General features: G+C 44.9%; 1 protein-coding gene across 3 annotated transcripts in view; it reads left to right on the top strand.

Annotated features, from left to right (window-relative positions):
- Positions 1 to 12144, top strand: part of LOC122934043 (cytochrome P450 2K6-like) — a 116194-nt gene that overhangs the window by 57377 nt on the left and 46673 nt on the right. For all 3 annotated transcript variants that reach the window (XM_044289187.1, XM_044289188.1, XM_044289186.1), the window contains one exon: positions 6028 to 6190. In XM_044289187.1, the coding sequence (XP_044145122.1) occupies positions 6028 to 6190 (163 nt within the window). The remainder of the gene's footprint in view (positions 1 to 6027; positions 6191 to 12144) is intronic.

The following is a 12144-nucleotide window of genomic DNA, read 5'->3' on the forward strand; positions in this document are numbered from 1 at the left end:
TGGATACATGTATCGGATCCACAAAACGCATGCGGACGTCTGAATGGAGCCTTACAGGGGGGTTATCAATGACAGGGGGTGATCAGGGTAATCAGGGTGATCACCCCCCTGTCACTGATCACCCCCCCTGTAAGGCTCCATTCAGACATCCGCATGATTTTTTACGGATCCATGGATACATGGATCGGATCCACAAAACGCATGCGGACGTCTGAATGGAGCCTTACAGGGGGGTTATCAATGACAGGGGGTGATCAGGGTAATCAGGGTGATCACCCGCCTGTCACTGATCACCCCCCCTGTAAGGCTCCATTCAGACATCCGCATGATTTTTTACGGATCCATGGATACATGGATCGGATCCACAAAACGCATGCGGACGTCTGAATGGAGCCTTACAGGGGGGTTATCAATGACAGGGGGTGATCAGGGTAATCACCCCCCTGTCACTGATCACCCCCCCTGTAAGGCTCCATTCAGACATCCGCATGATTTTTTACGGATCCATGGATACATGGATCGGATCCACAAAACGCATGCTGACGTCTGAATGGAGCCTTACAGGGGGGTTATCAATGACGGGGTGATCAGGGTAATCAGGGTGATCACCCCCCTGTCACTGATCACCCCCCCTGTAAGGCTCCATTCAGACATCCGCATGATTTTTTACGGATCCATGGATCGGATCCACAAAACGCATGCGGACGTCTGAATGGAGCCTTACAGGGGGGTTATCAATGACAGGGGGGTGATCAGGGAGTGTATATGGGTGATCACCCGCCTGTCATTGATCACCCCCTGTAAGGCTCCATTCAGACGTCCGCATGTGTTTTGCGGATCCGATCCATGTATCCATGGATCCGTAAAAATCATGCGGACGTCTGAATGGAGCCTTACTGGGGAGTGATCAATGACAGGGGGGTGATCAATGACAGGGGGTGATCAGGGAGTGTATATGGGTGATCACCCGCCTGTCATTGATCACCCCCCTGTAAGGCTCCATTCAGACGTCCGTATGCTTTTTGCGGATCCGATCCATGTATTCGTAAAAATCATACGGACGTCTGAACGGAGCCTGACAGGGGGGTGATCAATGACAGGGCGGTGATCAATGACAGGGGGGTGATCAGGGAGTTTATATGGGGTGATCATGGGTGATCAGAGGTTTATAAGGGGTTAATAAGTGACGGGGGGGTGGGGTGTAGTGTAGTGTAGTGTAGTGTAGTGTTTGGTGGGACTGTACTGACCTACCTGAGTCCTCTGGTGGTCGATCCTAACAAAAGGGACCACCAGAGGACCAGGTAGGAGGTATATTAGACGCTGTTATGAAAACAGCGTCTAATATACCTGTTTGGGGTTAAAAAATTCGGATCTCCAGCCTGCCAGCGAGCGATCGCCGCTGGCAGGCTGGAGATCCACTCGCTTACCTTCCGTTCCTGTGAGCGCGCGCGCCTGTGTGCGCGCGTTCACAGGAAATCTCGCGTCTCGCGAGATGACGCCTATTGGCGTTAGTGTGACCTGGGAGAGCCGCCGCGATGACGCCTTTCGGCGTTAGCGTGGCGGCAAGCGGTTAATTAAGGATAGGTTGGTGCTTACAAACATTACAAAGGTATTTTTGATTTTGACTTGTCCCCACTCCCCGACCCAGCAGTGCCAGAATCCAGTTATTGTTACCATTGATGCCGAGAAAGAGTTTTTGATAATGCACGGTGGCAGTGGCTGGAATTGGTGCTAGATGTGATGGGGTTCTCTGGTTCTCCCTTTTTGAACATATATTGGCGGACTGTATCTATACCCGCAGGCCTCTTTATATACTCCCGCTTTTTTGTCTGCTTAATTTCTATGAAAAAATGTACACATTAGGTGTGTCCATTATCATCCCTGTTATACGATCTGACAATAGAACCTCTAGATCATTATCTGGAGACCTCGTATGTATTCCAAGGTATCTCAGGCTGCCATGCCTTTTGTCCTGTTATATTTGCTAATGATTTTTCCATTTTAGATCTGATCCCACTAGAGACTTTCCATAGGTATTATATTGTTTATCAGAGTTTGGGAACTTCACCGGTTTTCCTATTGAATCTTATAAATTTGAACTCTTACACATGATTCGGAAAAGTGGCATTGCTGCTTCACAAGGTCAGTTCGCAGGGTTCCCTATTGCTTGTTCTTATATTAAATATCTAGGGATAAAGATTGGCACTAGCCCACAATCCATTTATCATGTGAACTATCCCCCATTGTTTACAAAAATACGGATACTTCAGCAGTGGCATAAATTACAGCTTTCTCTACTGGGTCGGTATCATCTCTTGAAGATGTTGAGCATTTTGAAACTACTATACCCACCGCAAACTTTTATTCTTCTGCTCTATCATATCAGGTTGATGTTTCCCACATAAACAAGGCTTTCACAACTTCTTTGTGATACAGTTGACATCTGTGAATGTAATTTCAGAAAAGCATGGCACCCAGGGATGACTACAATATGGATTTTACTTATATACGGGGCTATAACCTTGCATGCATCACTGCCTAGATGTATCACTGATTGGATCAACAAGACTAGCCACTACTCAGCTTTGCAGCTGGTCTCTTTTTATGCTGTTACATACATGACTTCAACATATCCCCCGCTTGGATAAAACAAACTGTTATAATAAGGTACATTATTGTGGCATGGCAAACCCTTAAGAAACAATTTCACCTGTCCTATAGGATGTCAAAGCATTGTTGTATGGAATCACCCAGAATTTCCAGAGGGACAAACTAATCAATTATTTGGGGAGTGGAGATCTAAGGATGTACTGTAGTTTTAGTAAAACACCTGCTGCATAATTCAGAGCCGTAGTGGCTGTCCCAAGACAAACTGATTGAATTATATTCTCTTGGGCTGTTTCAGGTCATACAATAGGATCAAATTAAAAGCTCTAATTGATGCAGGAAAGAAGATAGATCCAAACATCTTGGATAAGATACTAGTATTATATGATGGAAGAGTCTCTGTCTCCTCTATTTATACATTAGATGAGATGTAATGTGGCTTCAGCTTCTGTGAACTCGTTATTTTCCAGTTGGATCACTCAATTGGAGGACAGCAAAGCTGGATTCAAAATCAGTAACGGCTGTCAGGAGGTATGCAAACATGTCATATATGAGACATGGAGGGACACACAGTTTAGAATTATGCACAGAGTCATTTATGGGTTTAACTTTCCAACACACCCAGGTAAGCCTGGAAGATTAACCCATTTCCTTAAGGGTTAGGAGTTTAAAACCGACATGATGACAATGATGAGACAAACCTATCTCTCCTTTAGTTGGTTCACTCCTTCTGTTTACTTGCCAAGAAATGTCTTTTGCAATGCTACTGTAGCTTCAGTCAGACCCACCTTCTATATCATTTGTACTAAATATTGAAAGGTTGGAGATGGAGAGGTCTAAAGAAAGCTGTCAGCCTTTCTTTGGGGAATGGAAATATTTAATTCTTCCTTACTTGACAGACACAGAGATACAACAATTGATTAGACCTTTCGCTCCGACAGCGAGCTGAAAGGGAAGTTGAGAAGATTATCATTAGAGATGAGCGAAGTTTTGAAAGAAATTCAATTTGCCAGCTTTGCCGAAATTCATCAAGAAATTCAATTAATTGCAAATTACTTTTCATTGTATGGAGCAGGCACAATGACGGGAAATGGTGATTCCGTCGCCCCCATAATTTAACTCCCCAGATGTCGCATTGAACGCTGATCGCGTCATCTGAGACTCACATTCTGGTTAAAAAAATATTATACTCACCTCATTCACTTGATCGTGGAGAGGCTGTCCGCTCCTGTCTTGATTGAAGAAAAGCTGCCAAAGGACCTACAGTGAGTGTGAAGATATCACCACGTGATCATACTGCCCACGCGGTGGCCTCATCAGTAATGTGGTGATGTCTTCATGCTCACCGCAGGTACTTTGGTGGGTTTTCTTCAATCAAAACAGGAGCAGTCGACCTCTTCGCAATCAAGTCGATGAGGTGAGTATAATTTTATTTCTTTTCAGCCACGATTTTAGGAAAAATTGATTTGTTACCACGAAGAGCGAGAAAATTTGGATTTGTGACAAATTAACTTTTTTCTGAACTTCGGATCGAATTCCATTTCAGATGCTTCAATTCACTCAACACTAATTTTTACACATTATATGGATTGTTGGGTCTTGGACGGACCGGCTGATGGAGTCATTTAAGAAATCGGTAAATCTGTGGAAAAGATTCTCCCCTTCATAGACATGTGTCTACTGACTACTGGACTCAGAGTTGCATTTATTTAGTAATATATAATGTGAACTATGGGCTTATGCTATGATGTTTTCTGCCGCATGGTTAACAAGGTATTTTAGTTCCTATATTAAGGGTAATAACCCTTGTGTTAATTACGGTATGTTTTAGTGAATATGAAAAATCAATAAAATTATTTTAAAAAAAACACATGTAGGGTTTGAAACATGATATTGTTTTTCGTCCCGAACATCTTACTTCTGTTTTAATTGCTATGGAATAATTTGTTGATTTTGACCATTGTTTCAAGACAAGTGCTGGAGATTTCTTCACTACTGTGTTGATTTCATTATCTAAGTCTGTCCCAACTGGGGACAGAGTATGCTGGCTTCTGGACTGGATTCTTCTTGGTTGTCCACCTTAAGTGACTGATTTGTATTATCTTTGACAATAAGACATGGGTTGCCTACTCATCAGTAGTCTATTTATCATTCTATACACCCTCACTACTCTCAGGTGTAGCCACAGGGATGACTCATCAGCAATGCCAACAACTCCTTCTGGGAGGATGGGTGGACCGCTGTTCATTATCTTATGACTGTTGAAAAAGGATGTTCTATCCTATAGGAAAAAGATTTTGATGAGGCTGGCTCTTGACAATACCATCTCCAGTCACAGGCTCCTCTCCACAGACCCTAGAACAGTGATCTTCAACCTGTGACTTTCAAGCTGTTGCAGAACTACAAAACCCCTCATGCCTTGATAGTTGCAGACTGTAAGTGCCTAATGGGAGTTGTAGTTTTGCAACACCTGGTAAGTCACAGGTTGGGGAACTGTGCCAAGGAAGTAAACCAAAGATTATATGAAGGAAATTGGGAAAACAAGCAGCAAGACCTGTCCTAGGTGGCTAGGAGAAGGGTTCCATTGTAATTGTTGCCTCTATGAACATTCCTAGCTATATACTGTGAAATAATGCTGATATATTGCTGTACCACAGCAAGACACTTCATGGGTAGGGTGCCCCATCTAATGTTTGCTCTGGAGCCCTATGAAGAATCATTTATTACTAAGTACAGAGGTCACAATCACATGTAATTACTACATTCAGGAGGGTCATGTAAAAAAAAAAGAGGTAGACCTGCCTGTCTATTGGAAGGGTTGGCAGATCTCTTGGACCCTGCAGAGGCCCCCTAAAACCTCCCAGCAAACAGCACTCCATACATATTTTTTGTGTGTGGCACCAATAGAGTGTACCTGATAGTGTAGTGGAAACACCAAGTACCAAGTACATTTTATTTTTGTGAATGCTCTCACCATTGACTTCATAGCAGTAGCATACCCTGCCTCTATGGTTGGTAGTTCACTCATTAATAGAGTCATTGCTCATCAAGTGCGTACCTCCACTGCTTTAAAATTAATAGAAGCTGTAAAATCTCTATACATTGCACTCTCCTAGTGGTGGCTGAAAGAAAATGGCATGGATTTATTTTTAGGAAGCAGGACTTGTTACTGTGCTAGTGCCTCTCACTACCTTCCTATAGCAGTGGCATGGGCTAACTCCATGGTGAATATGCATTTATGATCAGAATATCTTGCACATTAATGTCTAAAATACTGTAAGTGTCAGAGTATGAGATTTTCTGGGTTATCAAAGGAATGTTATTCTTATATTAGAAAAAAGTATGTTCTCCATAGAAACTAAGTGGAATATCAGTAAGATATACACCTAACTGACAGCATCGACCTGCTTTACATTGCAGCTCTCTAAGAAGTATGGACCGGTGTACACCATTCAATTAGGAGTGGAGAAAGCCGTTGTACTGTGCGGATATGAGGCAGTGAAAGACGCCCTTGTCAATCATGCAGACGAATTTTTGGGAAGAGCAAAAGTGCCAATTTTTGAAGAAATATCAAAAGGGCACGGTAAGGAAAATATTAACATTGATTGGTGGACTGGTTAATTTCCGTGTTGATTTCAGTTCTAAAAAGCTGTACAAAGGGTCCCCAAAGACAGCTGATCACAGGGTGATCACATTTCAGATGCTCCATCAAAATCTTGTTATAATTTCTACTTCTGGTCCTGATTTAGGAACCTCCATCCCCTACTCTATATGGACAATCTACTCAATTCGGGTATATAACAAGTGTTTGTCGATACCATAAATCCCAAACATGATGATACTCCTTATGACAGTATATGTTAAATGAGCCCATCCGTGTGGTGACTGGTTTCCCATCCATCTAATCTCGCTCAGTGGAGGGCAATTCTAAAGCACCAAAGGATATTCATTGGGGGAGCTATGTCCAGGAAAAAACAGACAGCCATCACATTTAGTGGTAATCTTCTACCACCAGCATACCCCAATGCATGTTTTAGGTACTACTGATAACAGGTTTAATCTGGGGTTAACAAACAACCACCACCAATCAGTGATGATCATAAAATTCCAGTAATGCTGTCCCAAATTCCACCCTACAGTGTATACTGAGAAGGACCCTTAGACGTACAGCCCAACATGCTGGAACCTAGGCTTTTTTTTTCTTCAAAATTTCCTTCAAAGCGGATTTATCGGAGAACTGAGAGAGAACTGGCTACATAGTGTACAGTCAGGCAGCATGTTACCTACAGTTGTGATCAGCTGTCACCCCTGCTGTGCTACTTTTTTATATCCGAGATATCCCCTTCCTAAAAGTACAGGCAAATCACCCCTGTCCATGAGTAAATGGGCCAGAGAAAGCTGACTAATACCTCATCCAATATGTTATTAACGGGAGGACCCCGGGGAGCATGAACTCTGCCCACTCTCCCCAGAACTCACATGTCCACCATCTTCCCACATCCAAAGCCTACTTACAAATGACAGATATACAACAGTGAAGGGGGACCATTGGCAGGCAGACAGGCTCTGAGACCAACAACAACCTGAAAAGATATTGTAGCTAGAGATGGCCCTGCGGTTCACCCGGCGGTCGTTTCGTGGCGTACTTTGCTCATTCGCCAATTCGCCGAACATGCAAACATATGGCGATATTAGCATGTGCCATAATTTTTTGCATAGCGCCGAACTTTGACCTATGACACATCCATCAGGTGGGACAGGACAGCCAATTGAGACGTTTCAGCACATGGACACACCCCCTACCCTATAAATAAACTTAATCTGGCAGCCATTTTACATTCTTTTTTTTCCCAGTGTAGGGAGAGGTTGCTGTGTGGAGCAGCGACAGACTGTTAGGGACACTAAACGCTAGCTAATAGGGCAACAAAAGTCCTTTTAAGGACTGGTATAGGTGTGCTATCGATAGGTGTGACATATTTAGGGGTGTGATATCATAGAAAGTATATTATAGTGCATTTGTATTGTGCAGCAGTTGTGTGCGGTTCTGCTGAGATACCGCAGCTACATAGAGGGACAAACGGTATTGGAATAACTAATTGCAACTGGTGTGATATACCTGTTGCCCCCCCAAAAAAACTGATTGAGGGGTGTGATATACCTATAATATACCTTCTAACATAGAAAGTATATTTTAGTGCATTTGTATTGTGCAGCAGTTGTGTGCGGTTCTGCTGAGATACCGCAGCTAGATAGAGGGACAAACAGTATTGAAATAACTAATTGCAACTGTTGTGATATACTCGTACCTGTTGCCCCCCCCCCCAAAAAAAAAAATTATTAAGGGGTGCGATATACCTGCTTCCACAAATTACTGATTAAGGGGTTTGATATACCTGCTTCCACAAAATACTAATTGAGGGGTGTGATACACCAGCTTCCACAAAATATTGACTGAGGGGTGTGATACACCTGTTTCCACAAAATACTGATAGAGGGGAAAGATATACCGGCTTCCACCAAATATTGATTGAGGCCTGCAATACACCAGCTTCCACCAAATATTGATTAAGGGGTTTGATATACCCGCTTCCTGAAAATACTCATTAAGGGGTTCTATATACCTGTTTCTACAAAATACTGATAGAGGGTATTGATATACCAGCTTCCACCAAATATTGATTAAGGTCTGCTATACACCGGCTTCCACCAAATATTGATTAAGGGGTTTGAAATACTAGCTTCCAGCAAATACTCATTAAGGGGTTCTATATACCTGTTTCCACAAAATACTGATAGAGTGGATGGATATACTGGCTTCCACCAAATATTGATTGAGGCCTACAATATACCTGCTTCCACAAATACTTCTCTTCTATAGGGACTTTGTCACAGGGTCATTTTGAAAATGACAGGCAGAGGAAGAGGCAGACCATTCCGCAGTGGTGGTAGGGGTCAAGCAGGTGCACCAGGCTGGAGCCTAAGTGGGAAATTGGAGAAGGTGCGTGTGATTACGTCAAAGGATGCACCAGAGTTGGTTGAGTGGCTAACTCAGCCTTCCGCTTCTGCACCCTCCTCACTTTCTGCTGTGTGCACCCCCAAAGACACCACCACCACCATAGCTCCTGCACTTGAGTCAGAGGAATTTTTTTCCCATCCATTCCCAGACCTTACCGATGCACAGGAAGAGGAAGAGGAGGTGTCAACGGCCGCCACCCAGCGGTCTGGCGACAGTACCCAGATCAGCCCAAAGATGGAGGTCCCCGCTGTTGCTGCCTGCTCCGAGATCTCTAATTTCGGAGGCGGTGAAGGTGACGATAATGATGTGTCGATGGATATCACGTGGGTGCCCACAAGAGAGGAAGAGGAGGGGAGTTCAGAGGGAGAGACAGAGCAGCAGATAGGGGGTAGAAGGAAGAGAAACAGGCAGAGCTCGCAGTGCACAGGAGGCAAAAAGCAGACTGCAAATGTATCTAGAGCGAACCATCCACCATGCACAATCACATCTGGCGCTCCCAGGACGCCGGCACATGGCTCCGCAATATTGCCATCTGCAGCCTGTGCTGTCAATGCATAAGTCGCGGTAAGCCCAACACTCACCTAGGAACCACCGCCTTAAGAAGGAACCTGCTCTCCCATCACCGAGCCCAGTGGGAGCAAAACCGTCAGAACCCACAAAGCCACACTCCCTGCGCTCCACGTCCTGCCTCTTCTCCTTCTCCTCTCTCCTCCTATTTGTCCTCCACTCCACCTTCCACCGCGTCGTCGTCGCGTTCATCTGGCAAAAGGCAGGCTTCCGTGGCCCAAATGTTCGAACGTAAAAAGTTGATGACGCCAGATAACCCTCTTGCCCAATGGCTGACCCCTGCCTTGTTGGAATTGCTAGCCCGCCAACTACTGCCATATAAACCAGTGGACTCAGAAGCCTTTAGAAAATTTGTGGCCATTGGCACACCGCAATGGAAGGTCCCAGAAGGGCATCCCAGAGCTATATGGCCATGTTCAGCTGCAAGTGAATGTATGTCTGGCATCCAGTGTCGGTGCCAAGATACATCTGACCACAGACACGTGGTCTAACAAGCATGGGCAGGAAAGGTACATAACTTTTACTGCCCACTGGGTGAACCTTCTGACGGCTGTCAAGCATGCAACCCGTGGCACCCGTGTGAATTTGGTTTTACCGCCACGGATTGCATGCAGGCCTGCCTCTTCTTCTCCTCCTCCTACTCCATCCTCCGTCTCCACCTCGGCTGACTCCTCTTTTTCCACTGCTACCACCTCTTCCGCTGCGCCCCCAAGCTCCCTAGAACCTATTCTATATGTCAGGTGAGACGTTGCCATGCTGTGCTGCGGCTGTTGTGCCTGGAAGCCAAGATCCACAATGGTCTTGCACTGCTTTCAGCTCTGCGGTTACAGGCCGATCAGTGGCTAACCCCACTCAATTTGACAGCTGGTATAGTAGTGTGCGACAAAGCTGCCAATCTGTTGAGCACGCTGAAACAAGGCAAAATGACACGCGTGCCATGCATGGCACACGTCCTGAACTTAGTCGTGTAGCGATTCGTTGACAAATACTCCGGGGTTCAGGATGTCTTGCGGCAGGCCAGCAAATCTCTGGCCATTTTAGAAGATCTTACAAGGCCATAACTCGCCTTGCTGACATTCAGCAGCGACACCACCTGCTCGTCAGACGTCTGATTTGTGACTGACAGCCCGACACGCTGGAACTCCACCTTGTATTATATTGATAGGCTACTCCAGCAACATGCCGTTAACGACTACCTGTACAAACTCTGCAGTAGGACAGGTTCTGAGGAGCTTGGTTTCTTTTCACCGTGCCAGTGGCTGCTCATACGCAACACATGAAGACTTCTGTGGCCATTTGATGAGATCACCAAACTAGTCAGTCCCTGCCAGGGCGTCATCAGTTACATCATGGTGTTGTCCGTGGATGGGGGAAGGAGACCGAGGACGACATTCTCCTGGGAGATGAGCAGGAGCCAGGGTGCTCCACCGCTTCCAATTTATTGAAAATGGGGGCCTTCATGCTCCAGTGTTTTAAGAGGGACCCCTGTATAAAAAGTATAAAGGGCAAGGACCAGTACTGGGCGGCAACATACTTTGACCCCCAGTACAAACACAAAATGGCGGACATGTTACCAGCATCACAAAGGGCTGTCAGAATGCAGCAGCATTTCCAAGCCTTGCTGCGAGAGATGCTGCATTCTGCTTTTGCGGGCGCTGGCAGAGGAATGTCCACCGACAGAGAAACAGTTGCGGGTACCAATCTTACCGCGCATGCAAGAAGAGGGTGGTTTGAAGATGTGTTGGTCACTTTGGATATGAGATCATTCTTGCAACCAACCCATCGACAGCCGCCCTCCGGATCCAGCCTCAGGGAACGCCTAGACTGACAGGTGTCCGACTACATCGGGTTAATGGACGATGTGGACGCTCTGAGAAGCAAGGAACCTCTGGACTACTGGGTGTGCAGGCTTGACTTGTGGCCAGAGCTGGCACAATTTGCCATGGAACTCTTGGCTTGCCCCTTGTCGAGTTTCCTGTCTGAAAGGAAGTTCAGCGCAGCAGGGGGGATCGTGACCGATAAGCGCACTCGCCTAGCTCACGACAGTGTGGACTACCTCACATTTCTAAAAATGAATGAGGCATGGATCTCAGAGGAATTCAACACCTGTGACGACCATGTTTAATTAAATTTCCTCATGCCAGCCCACACATATCCGCCACCACACTGAACAAAGAATAGTCCCTGTCTTAGGTAAATACAGTGGCATAAAAGGCATTTTCTGTATGGTGAATGCCTAATGTTTGGGGCCTGTACTCCACTGGTCTGCAGTAAAATTGGTATCCAATGACCATCTAATATGCCTTCAGCCACATAATCACTTGATCTTTTCTGTACGGCGAATTCCTAATTGTTGGGGCCTCAGAGGAATTCAACACCTGTGCCGATCACATGTTAGCGAATTTCACCTATTATCATTTGTTTTCCTTGCATGTTGTACCGTCATTTCCTATACTCATCTCAAAACTGATCAGCCTCGAGTTTGCTCCTCAATTATGGTCTTTCATCTCAACCTTTCATATCCTTCATCTTTAAAAGTAATGTTTCATCACAAATGTACCGTACCTATCGTTTAAATCCTGTTTTTAAGTTTAACATATTCTTGATGATTTTATTTTTCCATGTCAATATCTATATTTAAAACAAAGCTCCTCAACCATTTGTATTTTGTGAGCTGCATTCTACTTTCAGCTTTGGTAGGAGCCACAGACAATTCAAAAATAGAAGAGAGAAGTGCACAAATTTGCTGATAAATATTTTAGTCTGAACTTTAACACTAGTATTATACCATCCAAATTGTCACTGTTTGATGGTAAATCTAGGATAGTTCTGCAACAATGTTCCATGGTAAGCCACACAGGAGGAGGTAGAGAGCCAAATGTGGCTCCCGAGCAATTGATTGGGAACAACTAATTATAAAATCCTGCAGTTTTCACACTAATAGGCTGACACTT

This window comes from Bufo gargarizans, chromosome 4, assembly GCF_014858855.1.
Source record: "Bufo gargarizans isolate SCDJY-AF-19 chromosome 4, ASM1485885v1, whole genome shotgun sequence".
Classification (NCBI taxonomy): Eukaryota; Metazoa; Chordata; class Amphibia; order Anura; family Bufonidae; genus Bufo; species Bufo gargarizans.